This window comes from Melopsittacus undulatus, chromosome 6 (assembly GCF_012275295.1).
Source record: "Melopsittacus undulatus isolate bMelUnd1 chromosome 6, bMelUnd1.mat.Z, whole genome shotgun sequence".
Classification (NCBI taxonomy): domain Eukaryota; kingdom Metazoa; phylum Chordata; class Aves; order Psittaciformes; family Psittaculidae; genus Melopsittacus; species Melopsittacus undulatus.
In genome coordinates, this window is record NC_047532.1 from 52,392,358 (window position 1) to 52,415,660 (window position 23,303).

Consider the following 23,303-nt stretch of genomic DNA (forward strand, 5'->3'; position numbering starts at 1 on the left):
CCACTGCATAGCAGTGTTGATAATTCTGACATGGACAACAAAGCTGATTCTTATGCTAATAGATGGCGTTCAAGATGTTTTCTTTGCTGGCAGTTCTGTATTGAATTTCTTTTCCCCTCTTCTCTGAAATCAGAGATTTGTTATGTATTGTATTAATCACAAGCTGATAGCATAATATAACTAGTTATTCTGGTTAGTTAAAATACAAATTCTGTCTCCAGCTGTGTGGCACTGTAGTTGGGAAGGAGATGGCCATTAACTATGAAGCATTTTTCATGTTAAGAAGCCAGCATTGTCTCTCACTGAATTAAACTCATGTTCATATATATCAATGTCCAAAAATGTCTCCATATCATCATCCTCAGTAGATACTGCAATGAAAATGTTTCCTAAACTTCCAGTTTACTGTGAATGTTCATGAATATTAGGATCGATGAAACAGCAAATCCTGGCTTAGTTCAAAATGAGTTTCAGGCACTACTCAATTTCTCGGCTATTCTAGAAAGCTGCTGGGTTTAGCAGTTTAGTTCTATGCTCTGACTGACATTTCGTGTTGTAATTTTTTTTTCTTTTGATTGAAAATGTTTTGGAAGTCAGTCAGCTTCATAATTTTTATAAAGCTGAGTTTTATTTTCACAGTGCTGTACCTGGCATTTGTTTTGGCCTGTTGCTCTTAGATCCTATGTAGGGTATATGTTCAGTAGAGCACTAGAAGTATTAAAACACCTTAAAGCTGTGGTTTGGATTTCTACTCTTTTATTACTGCTCCTGCCCACTCTTCTTGCTTTCAGATATTTTAAAGATTGTGCATGTTTGAGCTACTCTTTGGTTTCAATGTGCTAATGATTCCAGTATTCCTAACAAAAAAATACTCAATATTTCTTGCAAGGGCTGAAGGAGAAGTTTTAACACATGGCGACTTTGTGAATGTATTTTAAGTGTTTGCTTTTTAAATTTAATTGTTCTTCTATTTCAGTTGTCTTCAGTTTTCCTTTTTTTAATTCAGGATTACCTGCTTCACTAATTAATTTTTCTGATCACTTTTGCTTGCTACTGTAAATTCCACAACACCTGTTCATTGTAACAGCAAAAGTCTTTTTCCACAATGAAGTCCAATAAGTAGTTGTCATTTCTAAATTAAAATACAGGTACTTGCATTAGTTTGTAGTAATGATTGGAAAACTACTTAAGGAAGAATGCTTTTTCACACAAATCTTCACATGCTCCTTTCAGCTCCCTAGAATCTGAAGATTTGGCTGTTCATTTGTATCCAGGAGCAGTTACAATTCAAGGTGTTCTCAGGAGGAAGACTTTGTTGAAAGAAGGCAAAAAACCTACAGTAAGATTTTTGATTCATTTTCTCCCCTTATTCATTTGCCCAGTTACAAATACAGTAAAATGGCCACTGTGCAACTAATTCCAGAGTCTGAGATCGTCTCTGCCTTGCTAATCAAGGTTTAAGCTTCTGTTGTGGATTATTCAGTTTATAAGGCTATAGCCATAATCAAGGGAGTAGAATAGAAGTGTAATGCTACATAAAATTTCTTAAAATTACTGGTAACTCTAAAAGAGAGGAGCATGTTTTGTCTTCCTGAATGGTAGGTGGATCCTAACAATTTATCAATATACAATAACTCTTAGCATTTCCATTACAAATGCTTGATTATGCATTATAAATAAAAATATATGTTCATGACAATGGGAGGTGCTTTATGACAGTATACAGAATAAAAAAGGGACAGATGTGCTGTAACTCAATGATATATTCAGTAAGGCTTGCAGAAAATGTAGAGTGAGATGCAGAATTCTTTTCTCAGATTAGTGAGAAAAGCACATGTTCTTTCTGCTTCCTAGATTTTTAATGCATTCAGAGTCCTACACAAATAACTAGAAACAGCAGTTTTGGAAACATGGCTGACAGTTGGCTGGGCAGTTAGTGCCGTCATGTTCTTGCAGGATGATGCCTGATATTTTACAGCTCAGTATTATGAAATATTTCACTAATCTGTTGCACTTTTGGGTTTTATTCTTTTCTCTCTAGGTAGCATCTTGGACAAAATATTGGGTAGCACTATGTGGAACCCAGCTCTTTTACTACGCTGCAAAATCTCTGAAGGCTACAGAGAGAAAACATGTATGTAAACCAGACATATTCCAGTATCATCTGCCAACATTAAAATGTTATTTCCTGATGTAAACACTGAAAATAGTTCCGGACTTGCATGATTTTTAGTCTGCACTATCTTGTCTTCCAATCAGTCACCTCCTATGGATATGCCTTAATGGAAATACCATGCTTGGTTTATATGCTACACCAAGAACATCTGCTTTGCATATGCCATGTGTCTCTTTGAATTTGTTGTTCTATAAGGGAAGGAACTATATCATTTGGTCTGTCTGCTTTTCTAAGATAGAAGTCATATCTTCTTATTATATCTGAGTGTTGCCATAGTTTGTTCCTACTTGAAATCTAAACAAACATTGATGCGGAAATGTATGACATTTAAGCATGTACTGATTTCATATCTGTGGTAAAATTAGACTGCTTTTTTTTTTTCCTATGTAATCCTGTAATCTGTTAAGTACAACAGAGTACAGAACACTTCATGTTAAGCAGAAAGCTAGCAGATCATATGGTGCTGGCTTTCCATTTATTTGCTGCAGCTTTATTTGAAAGAAGCTAATAAGAAAGAAGCTAATAAGACTTTGCGTATGTGGGAAAATAGTAAAAAGATTTTCTGTAGATGTTCCAGGGATGTTACAGTGTGCATACTTCCTGGTTTTGCTGGTTAATTACAATGGAAGGGGATGCCACCAGAGATTCTATTAAGAAAGTTTGTAAAATCTGAGATAGTTGGATCTTTTTCCAAGTTTATTCGCTACTCGGAACCACTACTTGGAGTTGCCTTGGCCAGTGTTTCAGACTAATTTATGGCAATGCTCACTGAAAAATGCTTTGCATAAAGCCCGTGTAATTTTATAAACTGAGATGTGCTTCTAGAATCCTTGTTAGTGGCCTTTTTCTTTTTTTTTCCTTCTTTTTTTTTCTACAAAATACTGATTTTTTTATCTTAAGATTTTTATGGAGAGAGATCTGGAGCCTAAGATTTCTGACTAGTATATTCCTGGATATTTGGATTTACTGTATGGAAAGCTTGTGTGTAATTTTGTCTTAATGGACAAAAACCCTGAGTATTTTACACTCTTATTGAAAGTAGCTTATTAGGAAACAGTATCCTGATACTCAAAGTAGTTTAATGAGCTAATTATTTGTAGAAATGTTTACATAGTTTCTTTGCCTTCATCCTCTTCAGTAGTCCCGCCCCTACTGACTGTCATTTCTTAGGTGAGATCTAAACTGATCCTACTCGATTTGTCTTCCAAATTAAGACAATACTAGCCCAGACCAAAGGCCTGTTAACCAAGCATCCTGTTTCCTGGGTGTCTTTAGAGAACTGTGTATTTGGGTGTGTTTGCCTCTGGTATCAGTGAAAACTTTATGGATGGAGTCTGTCTCATTAAAAGTAAAGGTAGTTGGAAAGAGCAGACTTGTAAACTATCATGAGCAGAAATACAAAGTATTAAAGCAAATGAAGAAGAAAGAACCAAGAGGGAACTTGTGCTGGCATTATTTCTCTAGCAGTTGGTTCCTTGTTTTTTTCTGGAAACATTGAGAAATGGAAAAGAAATTTTTTTGTAATGTCAGACTTCAGGGTCCTGTTATGATGTGATGCCTTTAGGCTTTATGCCAAAATTGCGTTTTGTTTTCTTTTAAGAATAGAATGTGTATTTGTGAGACTCTCTTGTCTACTGCCTGTCAAAGTACTGTATGATGGTAGACTTTATCATAGTTGTACCTATTAAATCATAAGCTTTTTCAGTATTGTGCATAAATGTTTTAAAACAATCTAAGTAACATATGGGTTTAGAGAACTTGGAAAAATTGTGTAGCTGGTAATTTTATTCTTTGGAAATTAAGTATATTGAATTTTTGTGGTCAGTTTGCATACATGTTTCCTTCACAATAACATTTTAATCATTTAAGTGGTCCTGCCGTTCCTTTAGAAAAAGTGAATGAAGTAAAAAAGTAATAAATGTAAGCATTCAAGACTGGTATCTGATCCTCTTGAGTCTCTGACTGCAAAAGCCTTTGTCTTGAAACAGAAGCTTTTGTCATGAAATGCAGTCATACCCATTTAGAATGCTCTTCAAAAATTATTTTCTGAACTGATGGAACTAACTTTTAATATTCCCCAAGTCACTGATGCATGGTGATACTTACAACCAAACTACTAGTGAATAGAGACTAGTCCCTAGGAAGCTGTAATCTGTCTCACATCCTTACGTTCTGTTTGTTTGTCGAAGAATGTGCCAGACCAATAATGAAGTTTGCAGATAGAGACTAGGAGACATTCGAGTCCATAATGCTGGCAGAGTTAGAAGTCTGCCAGCCATACGGCTTACAAATACAGAGCCGAGTTTGAGCAATGCATTTCCCAGGAAAGAGAGATGGAGGAGCGGTATTAAAAAGCAACGATGGCTACAGCAGATGCTTTTTTTTTTTTTTTCTTTTACAGTTGGCTCTGTGAGACTGTACTGAACTATTCAGTGCAACCTGGGCATTGTCTGTACACAGCTGAAGACTTGCTTTTAGCTTTTTGGGGCAGCAAATGTATTTTATTCTGTTTGTGTTTTCAAAGGATATTATGAAGCTTGGATCTTCTGTGTGTTTTCTGAAGTACAGTCATGGTTAAAATAATGTAATACCTCTTAGCTACAGTCTGGATTGTCTTTCACTGAAATAAATAGTTCACAGTGCATGCACACATACTTATGCTCCAGAGATTATTATAACACAGAGTATTATCTTTAGGCTGAAGTTAAGGTGGAAAATAACCTTGTAACTGCTGTGACAGACTGAAGTTGGTGGATTAGGGAGAGAGACTCCAGTTTAATAGACAGCTTAGTAAGAGGTGGTCAGTAACTTTGTTCAGGTGGTCTATCTATGTTCTAATTTTAGCCTAGGTATTGATGGCTTATTTTTCTATACATTTCACTACAGAGTTATAGCCCAAAACCTCAGCTTTTGTTCTGCAGTCTGTGAAGATGCCTCTTCAAATGTCATGTTTTAATTCACATTTGGTTGCATTTTCAAAAAAAAAGTTCCTCAATAGAGAATAAGCTGTGTGTGGTCAGCCCTCTATATCTAGCTAGTGCATGGGTATAAGGTCACTATACAAATCCACTGGTATTACCAAGAGGTACATTCTGAAGAGAAAATATATATATATATATTTGAGGGTAGATCTATGTTTTGTTTTGTTACTGCCCAGCTTTAATGGATAAAAAGGATAATGCTGTCTACTTTGAATCATGTTTGGTTTTCAGATTGATACATTTGAGATTTACATAGGTAAAATATTCCAAGCATCTTCTGGAGCCATGTAAACATCTTGTCTTTTCAGCTTCCTTTCTCAAGGCCTCTGTAACATGGAAAGGAACGTTGGCAACAAAAAAGTCAGTCTGCTATATAAAGTTTCCTGGCTTAGAACTCTCATGGTGAATGTGTCTTGATTACACGCATGCTTTTGACCATTCTGCTGCTGCTATTGCTCAAGGCAGCTGAGACTGAGAACTTGGAATGCACTGACACTAAAAGCTCTTCCAAGCTCTCAACAGCCAACCTCTTTGGAAAATTACTTCATAAAAATCTCAATGTAATCCAGCAAAAAGTGCAAGAAATCCCATCCCTTATAGACATGGGCAAATCAACTCTTCTCAAGCCTGTGATTGAAGACAAAGGAGTGCATCCAGTGTAGTGTGTGTTCTACATGTGAATCTAGTCAAGAGGAAAGAGGATGCTGTAGATACCTGGATGTGACAAACTTTCTTTTGCTGTGTCTACTAAGAAATACTGATCATAATGAGCTTTGCATTTTAAGTCTTGAAGAGGCTTCAGTTTTTACTACAGTACTGTAAAATTGTCTGTAATGAGCATGTGAACTTGAGAGCCCAGAGATGTGGTACAGCAGAACGAGGGAGGAGTGTGTCTCGAATGCTGAAGGTTTTCTCTCGTATGCTGAAACGGTAGCCACAAATGAGATTGTGTGATAGAACTGTAACACTTGTGCACCTTCAGAAAAGGACAATAATAAAAAATAGCCAACTTAGAATTAGTCTTACATAAAGCATTCACCCTGGAAAATGTGAGTATGCCTATAAAAAAAAATCCATCTGTTTATAGTGATTGAGGTGGAAGAATCTCACCAGATTTTGTGACAGCATAGCATGCATGAGAGATTCTTCCATGTTTGTAAGTACTTGGAAAAGTAACAGGGGCTTTTTGAGGCTTCATGCTTGAGCATGAACCCTTGTTCATTCCAAGCCTTCCACTGAATTCAGAATTAGACCCATTTATTGGCACTCTAGACAACTTGATAGTTGTTGTTCAGGCACTTTCACTGAAATACCCTGATAAAGAATGCTGTCATCCTAGGAAGTATGTTCAGCCACCAAGGAAATTATTTGAATATTAGAAAGCTGTAAAATCTCAGCAGGAGAACCAGAGGGATCTGTAGGTGCCAAAAGGTTGGAGTAAAAAGTCTGTTCACAGGTGAATTCAGAGGTTTTGTTTTAAAGATGTATAAAAGCCTTTGAGCTCAGAATGACAATAAGAAATCGGTTATGTGAAGCCTAGTAATAGAGCTGTATAGTTTTTATATGTGTATTATAAGAGGTCATTCCAGTGGCTTATGTAAAAAAAAAAGTGAAGAGGAACGAGGAACATTAAATTACAATGAAGCTTTCATTCCCTTCATGTGAACAAAGCAGACTTGCTGTTAGCAAGGCTCTGCGCGTCAGTGGGGAGTGAACTGCCCTGGGGGACTATGTAAACATGGCATGCAAATTCAGCCCTGCACAGGGATGGAAAACTGACATGTGTTTTAAGTGACGATGGATTGATGCTGGCGGGAAACACTTTCCTGGTGTGGAGCTTTTTACTTTTTGGAGAAGTACCATGATTAGCTAATTGTTTTGAATAAAGTGCAAAAACAAGCAAGCTCTAGCAATTTTGATTGCATGGCACTTTTATATATTGTATACCTACTGTTATGATATATAGCTAACATAGGAAAGTGCAAATGTTTTCATGAAACTCTAGAAAGGAGTGCAGTTTAAGAGGTATGTTGTTGATCTGTAGCCTGTTAAAACCACTTGTGAATCAAATTTCAACCTCTGGGAAAATTATCTAATAATGCTTTGTAGGACTACTTGGAAGTTTGCATTTTGCAGATCCCTTGTAAGTGTGAGCTGTGCCATCTTTATTTTTCGAGGCAATGTCTTCAGTGGGTCCATAGCAAGTCCTTTAAGAACTCATAAGCTGTATTTTTTTTATTATTATTCCCTTTCCCTGTCTTTATTCCTGCTTTCAGATAAAATTCCTTAATGATTTTTGTCACTAACTGGAATTTTCAAAGGAATTTTAGTTTCCATTTGGAAAGATGTGATGTTGTCTGATAGAGCTTTACAATTTACTTTTCTTATGAGCTGTTAGCAAATCTGTCTACCTTCCAAAGGCAGTAGAGTTACTTAACTTTAATATATATAGTTCTATGGGGTTTATGAGGATTAGTGTTTTCCCATAGTTTTAGCCTTAGTTATAGCAAAAAAAAGGGCATCCATTTTGAAGTCTGGCAGGCAGGTCTCTCCTAAGAACAATCACCATCACTCTTATGCTTAAGCTATCTGTACAACCATCCCTTCAAAATTTCCAAGCTTTTATATTTCCACTAATATTAGATAAAGGTCAGCTGAACTTGACTGGTAGGAACTTGGAATGGTTCCTCCAGGTGTAACTATAGCAACAAAAAGAGGGCAGTACAGAGATGATGCATTCAGATGTTTATAACGTACAGAGAGACTGGACTCTTAAATTATTTTGAACTTGCGTAAAATATTTTTTGTTTCAAATGTTGATCAAATGGGAAATATTTGTTCATTTAAAGTTCTAACGTAGCCTGTTGCACAAGCCCCAGACAGATAAACTTACCTGGATATTCAAGGTCTCCAGTTAATCTGTGGCCATAGATAACTGGCATTAGACTCACAGTGGAATTTTACTTATAAAGTAATTATATTCCTGTATAGAGAATATTCTTATAAACTCTCACATTACTTGTTATGCTCTCAAGTTTCTTAGCAGTAAAGGGTTTTTTGTTGTACCAGAGTTCTAGGTTTGTAATAGTAAAGCAATGTCTCTAAAATGAAACAAAAGACATTTTATATTTAATGTTGTAAATCTGCTATGTGGTGTTAATATGGAGAATTAAAGTACTCTAGAAGTATAAATTTATTTTAATGACTTTAAAGGTCATTAGTTTTAGCTTTATCATTTCTAATAATGTAAATAAAGAAAGGTCAAAATTGCTGTACTAAGAAAGAGGTTAGAATAGAGATTTCACAAGACCGGAGGAAGACACATCTGATGAGGACCTATAGCAGAGTTGGACCTCTCCTTGGCAGAGAAGTGAGGTAAAGCACTGCAGAGGGTAAGAGTGCTAGGACTGATGAAAAATCTGACAGATCCGTGAATGTAGGAAGAAGAGATCAGATCTGGCAACCAGAGAGTTGGGAGAAACTGAATGAATTAGGTATTGGGGAGTGAATGGGAACACCTGAGCAGGTACTGAGAGGTGATTTGTGAGGATCTACTAATAGGTAAACAAGGAGACCAGGGAGAAGGAACCTTGTGGTTTGGAAATGGGTTGGATTTCATGGGCTAGGAGCCTGTAACTGAGGGGAGAAGCCTGACAATTAGCAAATAATACTGACCAGGTGAATGAAAAGGAGAATGGGACTAAGAGAGGCTAGTGTGGCAGAGACAGGTATTGTACTTATAAGAGGCCTAAGTTGTAAGTGTGTGAGTAGCACTTTGAACAGGAAAAACAGGTAATTTTGAGAGTCTTGTTGATAAATGAGCATATTGTATTCTGTGCACTTGCTTATTGAATCTACGCCCCCATTTGATCCATTTCGTTCATCAGGTCATATATTTAATTGCGCAGTTGTGTTATCTTGTTCACAGGACTCATCTAATTACAGTCTTTTATAATACTTAACACATGTTAAGTTTGAATAATTATGGCACAGACAAGTTTAATTCTGCTGTTTGTTAACAGTAGAGGGATTAGCTTTGCTTTGTTAATGCCCTTTTTTTGCACTAGAACATACTACACATGTGCAATAGCGTCAGGAATGCTATTGTTTTCATACAGTACAGTTTATATGTCTGTTGCTACATTTCAGCAGATTCTGGTGCTGCTTTTCGTTTGTTTTGAATATCATTCATTGTACTAAGCTCTGTTTTCACCAATTCCATACAAAATTCATAACATTCTTAATTTTAAGAAGTGCTGTGCTTCCTCTGAAGTTATTCCATGTCTTGAAAGAGTTGCACTGAGAAGAACTGCCCTTTTGTGTGCTTGTTCTGTGTAGTGTATTCTCTCTGGCTAAAGCTTCTTGTTTTACTTCAGTTGGTCTCTGCTTGTATTTGCAGTTCAAATCCACACCAAGTAAGAATGTGTCAGTGGTGGGCTGGATGGTGATGATGGCAGATGACCCTGAGCATCCAGATCTCTTCTTATTGACTGATTCTGAGAAGGGTAAGCAATGCTAGCACCAATAATGCAGGGATCCTCAGAATAAACATTTGCTTTGCTGAGGCATTCATAAGCAACTAAAATAAATTGGAATTATGTTATTTTTCACCTGTTCACCTGCTCTGAAACATGTCATGTGTGCCTTTAGAATACTATGGGAACAATTGTCTGTGGAGAATCCTTAGTCTACATTGAGTTCTAAGAACTCTCCGAACTAATAACTCCAGTTGTGCTTCTGTTGCAAGTATTCATCTGCATTCTTTTAAGCTATGTTTAGACCACTCAGAGGCATTTTCACATATGTGAAAATGTAAGTAACAATGAAAGCAAGTTCAGTGTTTAGCTAACACTAGGTACTTGACCAGTCTACTCTCCAAATGAAAAAACCCAAACCATCTGTTCAAATGTAGTGCTCTTACAAGGAGGAAAACTCCTAGAGATCTTGACAGTTTTGCAGAGAAGCCTTGATTTCCATTACTCCAGTGTGACTCATAGAATGGTTTGGATTTGAAAAGACCTTAAGATCATCCAGTTCCAATCCCCTGCCATCGGCAGGGACACCTTCCACTAGACCAGGTTTCTCAAGGCCCTGTCTAACCTGGTCTTGAACACTGCCAAAGATTAAGCATTCACAGCTTCCCTGGACAACCCATTCCAGTGCCTCACCACTCTCACAGTAAAGAACTTCTTCCTTGTATCTAACCTAAATCTCCCCTCTTTAAGTTTGAATCCATTACCCCTTGTCCTGTCACTACAGACCTTGACCATGGCCCTTCAGCTAGGCAGAAAGAAAATAATTTGCTCAATGTTGTTGACTGCCTTGTCTACTTCAAGAATTAGTATATTTTATTCCCAAGTATCTATTCTAGTACCACTGATATGTGGTGTAAATTATGAATATTGGTCTGCTTAAGCTCAGTAATAACAACATGAAATGTTTTTGTCGTATCTGGTCTTTCTGAGCCTAAGCAAGAACTGTGTAACACCAGACACTGAAAATAATAGTCTGAAATGTACTGATATTTTAGGAACAGTCTTAAAATATTTTCAAATCCAACTTTATACAGTGTATTTCAGTGCTATCTTGCACTTCCTTAAAAAAATATGAAATATTATTAGCAAATTGCAATAATGTCATTGAACAAAAACATTTTTGTCGTAGGGATCTCAGAATGTTTTGTTCTTTCCTCACTTTCACTGGTATTAGTTGAAATTTAGAATGTTGAAAAAGAAGGCAGGTGAGCTGAAACTTCTTTCACACTAGGCCAAACAATTAAGTTGCACCTATGCCAAAGTATGAAGTTATGTGACCCTTCTGCTATTAAGTCTTTACATAATGTTTTAGTTCAGAGGTATTTGAGTATGAGTAGGATTTTAAATATGTAGGATTGTTTATGTTTCTTTATCAGTTTTTTTCTGTCCCTTTCTCATTTAGGAAATTCGTACAAATTTCAAGCTGGAAACAGAATGAATGCAATGCTCTGGTTTAAACACCTGAGTGCTGCCTGCCAAAGCAACAGACAACAGGTGAGAGCAAGGTGTTGAAAAAAGGAACATGAGCTATTATGACCTCAGAACAGATAAGTCTTCAAGATGACGAAGCTGTGACTGATAGCTTTGTATGAAGAGCAATCTACTCTGAGTAGCATGTACATCAATTTCACATGCCTGTTGATTTGCCTTAGCTTTCCTGTTTGTCCTTTTGCAAACAAGTCCTCAAGAGTTTCTGTGGTAATGAAGAAAGATTTGGGGCTATCTTGAGGCTACTTTAAGGTAATTGGGGGAATGGAGGGAATGCTCTAAAATATGTCTGAGTAGCAGTATCTTTGTCATTGCCTGTTTTAGAAAGGCTATTATACAGTTATATAAAAAGCAGTAAACCTTAGCATTCAAAAGTATAAGTGTGAAGGAGAGGAAGTTCCTCTGTGTTGCTATGTTCCTGGCTGGAGAATGTGGGAATAGTGGCAAAGAATTTGCAAGCAAGCGATGACTTCCAGGCAAGCCTGAAAACTGCCCTCTGAGGACAGCTTTTATTCAGTAAGGCTTAACAATACTATTTAATGCAAACTTATTTAAAGCATTCAGCCCCTAGCTTGTGCAAACACAGCAGGCTTAAGGATCTTAGTGAAGCTTCCTGTGGAAAATATGACAGCAAAGTGAAGATAAGTGAAGGAGATTTTAAAAGAAAAAAAGCAGGGGAGGATTAGTTAAAGGAAAAAAAACCAAAACAAAACGAAGAAACAAACCACAACAAACCAACTTCCACTGAAAGGCAAAAAACCCTGCTACCATCATTTGTTGCATATTTTCTGTTTCCTGGCAGGTTGTATAGTTGTACTATATGGGTTCTTGCAGCATAGTTGCTCCCATAGAAGAAACAGCGCTCCACAGACATTAGGGTGTAAAAGTCTGGTTTACCAAATGGGGAAGGGGGTTGGAAATCCTGTAAAAGTTTTTCTCTCTTGATTGTGATTTGACTCCTGAGCAGTGTTTTCCCTAGAGGAATGCCTTAAGGTACTATTTACAATGAAAGATCTCGTTTGCTTGTCAACAGTATGACTCCCTAAGAAAGTTTAGGTGTTTAAGTGTGCTTTCAATAGAGTATAGAAACCTACCCAGTTTTGAATAATATTGGGAACTTTTTTGTTTGGTTGTTTTTTTTTTTAATTATAATGATGGAACTTTAGCCCAGTTGATCATTCTTGTTTCTACAGGTAAGTGCTGAATCATAGAATGGTTAGGATTGGGAAGGATCTTAAGATCATTTAGTTCCAACCCTCTGCTATGAACAGGGATGTCTCACACAAGATCATGTTGCCCAAGGCTCTGTCCAACCTGGCCTTGAGCACTGCCAGGGATGGAGCATTTACCACTTCTTTGGGCAACCAGTTCCAGTGCCTCACCACCCTCACATTAAAGAACTTCTTCCTTATATCCAACCTGAACTTCTGCTGTTTGATTTTAAACCAATTCCCCCTTGTCCTATCGCTACAGTCCCTAATGAAGAGTCCCTCCCTGGTATGCTTGTGGGCCCCCTTCAGATACTGGGAGGCTGCTATGAGGTCTCCACGCAGCCTTCTCTTCTCCAGGCTGAGCAGCCCCAACTTTCTCAGCCTGTCTTCATATGGGAGGTACTCAAGAAAAATACATGCAAAATAAGAAATTCATGCTTCAAATCTGACCAAACTGAGTATTTATTGAAAGTCATCTGGAATTTGGTGGCTCTTTAATAACCTGAGTAAACAAGAGATGTTGCTGTCAGGCAAATTCCTGATGGGAAGAAGATGGGGATATAAACTAATGTAATGCAAACTAGCTTTAATCTTCATGAAAGGGGGTCATGTCTACAGCAGGCATTCAGGTTTCCTATGGAAAAAGCCCAGGCAAGTGTTTATGCCTTGTTTTTTTTTAATTAGTCTTAAAAATACTAGAAGGCCTACATCAATCACTGACCTCTGTGCCAAGAATTCTGTAGGTGGGACTCAAGTGAGTTCTGCTTGTGTAGTTTGGTGCTGAGATATATCATGCTAAGGTTGTTTTGCTGACAAATCTTAAGCATCATCAAAATTAATAAGATTTCTGACAATATATATAAAATTATAAACCACACAGCAGCTGAATATTTTGGTTATACCTTGGTTTTCTTCAGCTCTAAGTATATTTGTACTGCTGAATGATAATTATGTTCTTCCTCCTGTTGCTTGGAGACAGTACAAGCATTAATGATATACATTTAAACAGGTGACTAGTCCGTGAAATGGTGGGGTGTAGTTAGCTGCTACCCAGACTGAATCTGCTCTATTTTTGCTTTCAGGTTCCTGCCAACTTGATGACCTTTGAATAATAGCTTAATTCAAAACAAAAAAAAGAACAATTTAAACCATCTCATAATTGAGAATGAGGTCCTGGTGACAAACGTGCCAGCTGTATTCTGTGCCAGAACAGAGCCTGTCAACTCGATCTCTGAACTCTGGAGCCCTGAACAAAGCCACTGATGGTTGGGGAGTAGAATCCCCCGAATTAAAAATGGAGTTACAACAAGAATTGCCATGGACCATGCTTCATTATGTTCTCTGAACTGACCTGTGGAAACCACTGCCTTAAAGAGTGAAAGGAGGAACAACATGAAACACCAAATAGTGTGTGTGAAACTTCTGGCGGTGCTGTGCTTGAGTTAAATAGATAATAGATTGTAGCTAGTTTGAGTTTCTTTTAACTTTATACTAATTTTGAAAATAACTCACCTTTTTAGGCATTCTTAAGAAAACAAGTAAACTGGTATTTAAGACTTGTGTCAAAAGCTATGTATGAACCAGGTAAAAGAGGTACTACACGTTCTAGATATGTTGTTTGTACCAGGAGTTGTCGATGGGAGCTTGTCCCAGGCACATTTAGCCTGGAGCAATGTTATTTCTCTCAGACCTACAAGTATAAGAAATGTTAACCACTGCAAGCTTAAGTAGCAATAAGCTTGCAAACCTTAGTACTGTATGGGAGCCGTATTCCCTACAAGTGGCACAAAGGCTGAGCACTTACACACCAAAATTTTTTTGGTACGTTGTTACCTAATTCCGTGTTAAAAATGTAGTGCACGTGTTTTGGGTGGTCAAGGTGCGTGTGTGTAAGAGACAAACCTGAAAGCACTGTAGGGTTGGAACTGAATGTTTTCTTCCCATTTGTTTCTATACCTGTCACTCCTTTTACATGCAAAGGTTGAATGACAAAAGAACCAAACACCTGGGTATAGCTCACTGAGACATTTTACTTCTCTGGGTACCTGTTAATTATCAGTTAGGGACCACTGTTAGTATATGGTGTTTCATGGTATCACTTAAGATCTCCATTTTAAAAAGATAGAGGCACAATTTCAAGCTTTCATGTTCTCATTTGACAATAACTGTTTTTTAGTATCTGTCTTGGTCAAAATAGTTGACGTTGTGTGGTGCTGATAACATGGCCTAAAGCAGACCTTACATAAAGAAACTCTTCTGGTCTCCAGACAAATAATTGATATATTAGAAGGTAGGGTAACCTAAGGAGAGAAAAGATGTGGGACTGAAAATTCCACCCTTGACAGGCATAATTGTTGGTCACTGAAAATTCTCTCAGAGAAAAACATTATGATTGTAAAAAGGGAGCTATGCTTTATGTGTGTTTTATGCTTAAGACTCTGATTCGTGCTTTATTTGGGTTTCCTTGACGTCACCTAGATATAGTTTCCTGAATGATTAGTCTTTGTGTACTCTTCAAAAATGCGATCTTTGTAAAGCAAGGAGACATTGTCCAAAATATGACTCTGATGTCAGAACTCTGAAGTCTGTGAAAAAGTAGTAACTGTTCCATTGACATTGTGGTTTAGTGGCTGTAAATATGCCTGCAGATTCCACCATGAATACTCCTTTTTAAAAAGAAATAAGCTACCTACTAGTCTGTGGCAGAGTTCTCTAACTATCTAATAAAGGTTTCTACTAGTAGTTATTATTTTGAAAATGTACAGTTTGTTTATTGCATTTTAGTAGAAGCCTATAAATTAATTTTTGGGGTTTTTTTTTCCAGAGTTAGATTGATCTCTTGAAATTATTGTTTTGGGGGAGAAAGAGGGGAGGAGGGGGAAGTGGGACAAAAAAAGGATAATTAAATCTCATTGTAAAACAAACAAACAAAACCACAACAAACTTCAGCTACTTAGTGATGTAGAATAAAGAGTAATAGGCTGGTTTGTTTCCAATAATTGTTCTTGTCAATTGGCTGTTGGTAGCAAGGATCCTTCTGTCAGAATTACACCACAAGCACCATGGGAATTTGAGTCCCTTTGCAATTCGTTGTTTTTCTGATGGGGAGTGAATAGGCTGTTCTGATCCTGAAGTCACTCATTTTCAGAAGGGGTTACTTGGGCTGAGACGTCTGTAATTCACACATCTCCCAAGCTTACCCATGTTGGGTGTATAGTAAAGACACCACCTTCATAGACAGCAGTGTTACAATAGTAGACTTTGCACAACTTTAATTTTGGAGTTTTTTCTGTTTTAAAAAATACTTAATGTGTGTTCTTCTCAACAACTGTTTCTTTAACAATGTGTGTACTTCTTTAAGCATTTTGGAAAATAGCCTGTGGATTTTGAATTTTTAAATAAGCTATTATAAGTTCATTGCTGCATAACTGTTATCTGTTCTGTTAGTGAGAGGGAGCTGGGAGCCACAGCCTGACATCACACAGCTTTGCCAAAGACAGAGCCAGGTCAGAAAGTGGTGTTTAATTTTTATTTTTTTTTTCCAGCTGTTTTGAGTTAGAGTTTTTTGGCAAGAAGGTTCACAAATCATTATTTAGTGAATTGTTGCTGTTACCAGCTTCCACTGTTCTTGGCCCTCCTACTCTTCCGTGCTTTTCTACCCTCAGATATGCTCAATTTTGTGGGAGATACTGAATATTGTAGGAGTAGTTACTTAAAATATGTAGCCAGAGTAAATGGAGTGAATAATGACAACATGGAAAACATTATTGGCACTTGTTACAATGAGTAGTTCAGTACTTCCTATTGTTTATCTTATATGTAGCCAAGTAGTCCTGCAGGGCAACACAGAAATACTGAAGTGTTACATATTTTGAGATAAATGGTGCTCAGGAGGTGGTGGTGTTGTTCCCTGAGGAAGAGCTGCCTCAGCTAAGCTTCGTAAAGACTCAGGCCAGTCAAATACACTGTAAAGAATGTAGTAACACCCTTTTTAAAAAAGGGATTAAAAATACAAATAATTAAAACCAGTGCTGAGGAAACAAGGACAGCAACAAGCTCATGGTATTCAGGTAAGACTGTCACCCAGACTACTTCAGGTAGTCAGTAGTTTATCTTTGACTTTTGTTTTTAATGTATGGCTCTAATTGATTATTTTGTTAACTGCTGAAATATTTCAGCTAGTATTTGTCACTTTATTTCTTAATGTTTTGATTTTGAAACTAAAGATGCCTCTTCTTTGTTTTGGAGGCATATGAGCAAAAAGTATTCAGTGTAGATCTTTTTAGCTAGATTTTGCATGTAATTGTTAATCATCTGTTGACTGCTGACCACTGTTAGCTGAACTAAGAGTCTTGGGGAAGACTGAACAACAGGGAATGTCTGGTTCATTAATCTGGTGCAGTGCGTTAGAAATGGCAGTGGCTGTTGAATACTTTTATCCTTCTAACTTAATCCACACTACTTTTGGCTAGGTTTTTCAAACCTGACTTCTGTTCCAGTGTTCTTAGAAAGCAGATAAGGAGATCCGTTTTTGAAAAATTCTGATAATTTGAGTTAACATGCCTCATCCCAAACATGTATTTGATTTAGCAGACATTTCATGCCAGAGGAGTACTACTCAGGCTATAATGATTCATTAAGTATTTAGGTGCAAGTTATAGATGTTAAAATTACAAATACTAAATGAATGCATGTAAACACTTAATGAATGAGCTTTAGCACCCAGCTTTAAGATTGTATTACTGTTAGCTCTTTTAGATTACTGTGAAATCATACTGAAGAAAGATCCGTAAAAGAAAACACTTTAATGACAAACACTATTTGTCAACTCTGCAGCTAGTGCATCAAGCAGCACCCTATTTATGCAGATTTTTAGCCCCCTACCTGAGGTATCAGTGTCTCTTTTGAGGAATCAGCTGATTAACTTTCCTCCTCAAAATGCAACTGCAGAGCACTTGAACTTTTACCAAGAAAAGCATTAACAGAAGTTATGCATATGCATTTGAAAACACATTGGGAGAAAAAGAAAGCATTAAAAAAAAACCCAAACCAAACTAGGTTTCATTAGTTTTGATAAAAGGCAATTGATACTGTGACTTCGGTTAACTGTTGCAAATCTTGTTCAAATCAAGATAAGGTAAATCATGGGATCTTGTTTCTTCTGGCTCTGTCAATGTCATTTTTCTTTATTCTTTGTCCTTTTCTTGGTATGCTAACGTACCAGCATTTGTAGTTCCAATCTTTTCCATGGGCAGCTGTAGTATGCTGCCTGTTGCAAGCATTGAGACACCAGGGCTGTTACCAAATTGCATCAGATAATTGCTTATTTGCCCTCCAAGGAAAAGTTTCAAAAGTTTTGTTATTATTTAAGTGTTGCCCTGTTTTTAATTTTTTTTCTAAAAGTGGCATGTGCATAAGGAGATTCATTTTGGGAAAGATTCTGTATGAGTGGACATGGAATTTGTTTGTAGGAGTTATCCTTTTTTTAAAAAAAAATATCCTTATTTATGATGTGACAAGAGGGTGAGTGCTTGATTTTTAAGGAGGACTTTTGTCAGTGCCTTATTATTAACTTGAAGACCAATTTCTTTCAGTGCTGAGCGTACCACAATGACAGACTCACATACTGTGTCCTTGATGTTCCAAGGGGGTAACATTCCGTACAGTCATTGTTAGTTCTTTTGGTCAGTGTAAAATAGTTGTGGCTTCAGTTGCTTTATTTGGGGGGTCAGGTAGGAGGCTGAGGTGTTTGTATTTGAATAGCTTCTTTTTAGGAAAAATGCAGAGATATTTGGTAGCTTGGGCTTGTTCAGCTTTTATCAAAAGTACCTCAGACTTCTTAAATGGATTTAATTTTATTTTGGTATGTCTCTGGATAGATAAGGGGTAGAGTTCAAAAGGGGTAATCCAAGTCATGGTCTAGACCACATGAATGAAGAGCTTACATTATTAGAAAGGTGCTTGCTTTTCTCTTACCCATTTTGATGTGAACATTGAAGAACATTCTTATGACTATAGAAAAAACAAAATGGGGAAAGGAAAGGCAAAAATCTTACTCTTTCTTAATATCCCATCAGCTCAGTTCTGTATATTATATTTCTAGTGTCAACACTATGTGGAAAGTTGACTGCTAGAGATTGTTTTACTAGTAAGAAATTGTAAGTATTTGAAGGAAAAAATGAAAGAATATGTTTTTCTCTAGCAATTAAATATTTGTGTTCCTGGAACACACCCTTATAAAAACTTAACAGTTTTAGTGTTTATAAATTCAGATGTTGGAAGGGTAATTAGAAAATTAATCTTATGCTTTCTACACTCTTCAAAGACAATAGAAGGGTTAGGTCAAAGGAGAAAAGACAGATTACTCAGTTTAGCCATACCTGTTATAGAACAAAGCTGGCAAGTTTTCTTGAAGTTGCATTGCTAAGAAAAAAAGTGTATGAAATGTAATGAAATGCAAGTTCCTGTAGATAGTGTCACAGTTATGGCTATCACCCTGATCTTGCTCTTGAATGACTAAAAGCGTCATAAATATTCAATTTCTTCTGTGTGTTTGATTAGCATCTTATTTCTCTTTATTTGGATATGTTCTGGCCTTCACATGTGTTTCCTGAAGGTATTGATTAAATATTGAAATAAAGGCTTCTGGGGTGCCTTGTTTACAGGCACTTCTAGCTCCTTGTGTACAGGAGCATACCCATTCAAATACTATCATCTTAAAGTGTGAAAAACACCAGGAAGTAATAGATGTGATTTATAATAATGCTGTAAGGACCAACCATCACTGGAAGGGGGATCAAGTTTGTCATGCAGTAAACACAAGCCATTTTTAATATTCCATGCTGGCATGAGGTGTGTCATAGGGATAGAGGGATTGCACTATGATCTCGTTGAGTGATGTGCAGTTTGGCTGTCCTCTAGCCTTTTTCTTCTACTTTTTTAATACTTTATTCGGTGTGTGCGTGTGAAAATCGTGTGTTTGCATAAGCTAGTCGAAATTAATTACAGGTTTCAGAAATCTTTCCTACTGAAATAAATGATTTAAAAGATGTTCTGTGTGTGAAGTTTTCATTTCTCATTAAAAAACTGAATTGATATTCCAGGTTTTGCAAAGTGGAATTTGACTGTCTTTCAGAATGATACTGAGATTAGCTGGAATTTTGATAGCTTTTTTCAGTTATCCTCTTAAATGTAGAATGTAAACATGCCATTGTCTGTTGGTACAAAATAAATCCAAAAGCTAGTGGGAAAATACAGTTCTTTGAAGAGATTTATGTTTGGTTTCAGCGATCTTTCTGTTAAATGCTGTGGTTTTTCTCTCTAGGGCAGTTTCAGGGTTTTTTTCCTGTTGTCTCTATACTTACAGATCTGACAAATTTAAACTCACTGAAAGCAGTCATCAAGCAGAGCGGTTCCTAACTTAAGGAGTAACTGCATGAAAGATAAACTAAAAATGAAGAACAAATGAATAGCAGGCAAAGCCTTGCACTATATTAGCTTTTGTTTGGTGTTGCTTCTCTATTTTCTGTGCCTTTGGTATTCTTTACACCTTACTGAAGAGGATCATACAGCCCTCAGTGGGAAATACTGTGGGTTCAGGTTGGGGAATGCTTATCAGTTTGTGAGCTTTTGGCTCCTTCTTTTGGTTTTTGTTTTGGTTTTGTTGTTTTGTTTAGTTTTCCCCTTCCCAACAATGGAACAATTCCTTTTTAAGTGTATTTACCTACCCTCCCTTTTTCCTTGTTTCCAGATTACTGAGTTTGAGGAAATGCTTTGTGCTCAATAGTGTAAAAAGAAACACATAACTAATTAGCGGGTGACTTCTATTTTCATTTGTTTGTTCCTTTTCAAGGATCTTTTTATTAACTATCATTTTCTAATGAACATTTTCTGCTGAACTGCTTTATTAACTCCAATGCCAACTCCATCTTCTCATGCAGGAGCCTAAGACCCTAAGTTGAGAGGCACAGACAGAGTAAAGTGAGTCTTGGTTCAGATGCTTCTTAGAATCATAGAATCATAGAATCGTTAGGGTTGGAAGGGACCTTAAGATCATCCAGTTCCAACCCCGCTGCCATGGGCAGGAACACCTCACACTAAACCATGTCACCCAAGGCTCTGTTCTTCTAACAAAAGGTTGCGTTTTTTTTCTCCCATGTTTCAACTGCATCTCTGTTTACAACAATGCCAGGAATTCCACGTCTGGTGCTATCCTCTGTTAGCTCCATCATTTATCTGTGACTTCTGTATTTCATGTACTTTCTTGCCTTTAAATAATTGAGGCCTATAGCATCTTTCTGCCGTGCCTGCTAGATGGGGTTGGAGTGAAGGTTCTTTGAAGCACTGTTGGCTTTTTGATTGGTGGGTTTTTTGTTGTTTAGTTTGGGTTGGTTTTGTTTTTTTCCAAATCAAAGAACATGTCAAGGACTCCTTTGGCATGTCTCCTTGTGTGCTTGTCTCTTGGACTGCTGCTTATAGGAGAGAGCTTCCAAACCGTAGAGTGAGAAGACTGATGGGGGGAAGGCACCTCATCTCTCCCTTGCCTCCCAGCTGGAGTGATTTGCATTGTGGGTATAATTCCTGCTCTCTTTCACCATGTGCATATGCCAGTGAGCCCATCAACTGAATATTCCTTTTGAAATTGTAAGAAGTATGAACCACTGCCTTCACTGAACCACTGAACCACTGAACTTCATCTTTGGTGGGGTTTGGTTTGGTTTTTTTTCTCTTTTATATGTGAAGGAACCACAGTGGGAGGAGGGAGTTTCACATCTGTGGGAGAAACAGGGCAACCAAACCACAGATGCATGAAATAAGCAAGCTGAAAAGACGAGATGACCTTTTCCCTTTCTTTTTTGTATTAAGCTTAGTTTTTGTAAGCGAGAAAGCTAGGTAACAAAAATGCAAGTGGATGATATCCAGATGTAAGCAGATGATGTCGTTTTGGCATGAACTGTTTGTCTTGATTGAACAGTGGGAGATAGGTTTTTTTATAACAGCAAATAAATTGAATACAGAAGACTGAATCCATGCTTCTAACTTGTAAGAAAAATTTTTTATTAGCTTTCACTGAAATTGAGCATTATTACTGAAACATGCATGCTTACATAGGTATTTTTTGTCTTTGCACTGGTATTTGCCTCATTCAGTTCCCCGTTTTTAGTTCAATTTGGTACTTAAAGGAAAAAATGCAGATCCAGAGTAAAATCTTCTGTTTGTCACCCTGAACTGGTACAAGAGACTGGTAATTGCTGCTGTGCAGAACTCTCCTTTACTAGATGTCTTTTATCTTGCTCTTTAAAAGAAGCGGTTTGTATGTAATGTGTATAATGTAATAGAGCATGACAGGGACCTGATGAAAAGTTTCAGCATTTAAGATGTTGCATTTTTTATTCTGAAACATTAAAGAGTGAATGAAAACATTAAAGAAAGAATGAAAGCATGGGTTTTTTTTCAGGGTGAAAAAGCAGGGGTGGGGAGTGGTTTGTGTGTAGCAAAACAAAATTAAATTGGTCCAAGCATCTCTTTTCTTTTTTTTTTAAGCTAAAAAGAGACTTTCTACCAGCATACATCCTGCAATGAAGTGCTGTAGCTTTCCTTTTCAGACAGGAAAATGTTTCCCTTTTAGTATGGAAAAAGGGGTACGAGCCGAATGGTTTTCCAGTCAAATAATAATATAGCTAAATGTTTAAAAAATGAATTATTTGTTGCAAGATGCGTGTTACAGCCACAGGTAAACTGTGGCTTGCGTTGCTCACTACCTGACTGCAGAATTTCTTCAGTGTTTTAGGATGACTGGAATATAGAAAGCAGCTCATTCTGCAGGTAAAGATGTATGGAAATACAGTGAGCAAGCATGAGAATGGGGAGCCATTGCCTATTACAGGAGCAATCCCAAAGCAGTAGCTTAGATAACTTCTGGTATTGCAAATAGCTCAGCGGCATTATGCAATAGAAGTGGGAAAAATGTATGCAAATTCCAAGTTCCCAATGCTGAAACAGCAGTATGGACTTTAATGAGTATAAACATGTATCTAAGATTTAGCCAAAACAAGACAGTCTAAATGGGATAATTGTGATCTATTTATTGATTTGGGGATATTTGGTATTAGAGAGCGTTTTATGAACTTGCCTTATGCTACATGTCCAAAATATTGTATAGGCAATTGCTAAACCCATGTCTCTGTCACCTCAGTATTTCCCCATCAGCATGGAATCTATAATACACCACTGCTCCTTTTGTTCTAATACCCTGTCTCAGACACATGTATTAGAGGCTTTAGAGGAAAGAGTAAAGCTACAGCATGCAGATGAGCACTGAACTTTTAGCAAGGTAACTTCTGACACTTAATGACGGGCTTCTGTATTGAAAGCTTTACAGTTTCTTTTATTTCATCCAATATGATGATGGTTGTAATAATGAAAACTTTTGTTTGTCTCTTAGTTTCCTTGATGTAATCCATTGAAATGTATGTTAATGGCAATTGAAACACTTCTGAGAACTCTATTGAAAATTATGTTGAAAATAGCCTCTCTCCAGAAACTAATTTACTTAATTTTGACTGTTTCAGTAATATGGATTACAAAACAGGCCCACAGTCAGCACAGCTGAGAGCTTAGGGACTTCTCAGGTAAGATTAAATAATAATTTAAAAAATAACATATAGCGTAGTTACACATAGCAACACCATTTGTAATCTTGTTTTGACCCAGAAGCCTTTGCTTGACAGCACAAGAGACTACATGGGGGTTACCAACAGTCCTGCTTTCCATTGCAGAATGAATCTTAAAGACTGGATAGCAACTGAATGACTCAAGAATCATCTTTCTCTTTCTACCAAGAATTTGTAAGGAGTCATATACATCAAAATAGTTAATAGCCATCATGTAGCATGTCCTGTAATGTACTAGA

At 37.0% G+C, this 23,303-nt stretch overlaps 1 protein-coding gene across 3 annotated transcripts in view; it reads left to right on the forward strand.

The window, feature by feature from the left end:
• The window catches only part of RALGPS2 (Ral GEF with PH domain and SH3 binding motif 2), a 120,115-nt gene extending 104,966 nt beyond the window's left edge, over positions 1 to 15,149 (forward strand). For all 3 annotated transcript variants that reach the window (XM_005150197.3, XM_013129354.3, XM_031050209.2), the window contains 5 exons: positions 1,234 to 1,339; positions 2,042 to 2,134; positions 9,557 to 9,662; positions 11,095 to 11,186; positions 13,474 to 15,149. In XM_005150197.3, the coding sequence (XP_005150254.1) occupies positions 1,234 to 1,339; positions 2,042 to 2,134; positions 9,557 to 9,662; positions 11,095 to 11,186; positions 13,474 to 13,503 (427 nt within the window). In that variant the 3' untranslated portion in view covers positions 13,504 to 15,149. The remainder of the gene's footprint in view (positions 1 to 1,233; positions 1,340 to 2,041; positions 2,135 to 9,556; positions 9,663 to 11,094; positions 11,187 to 13,473) is intronic.
• Positions 15,150 to 23,303: the final 8,154 nt, after the last annotated feature.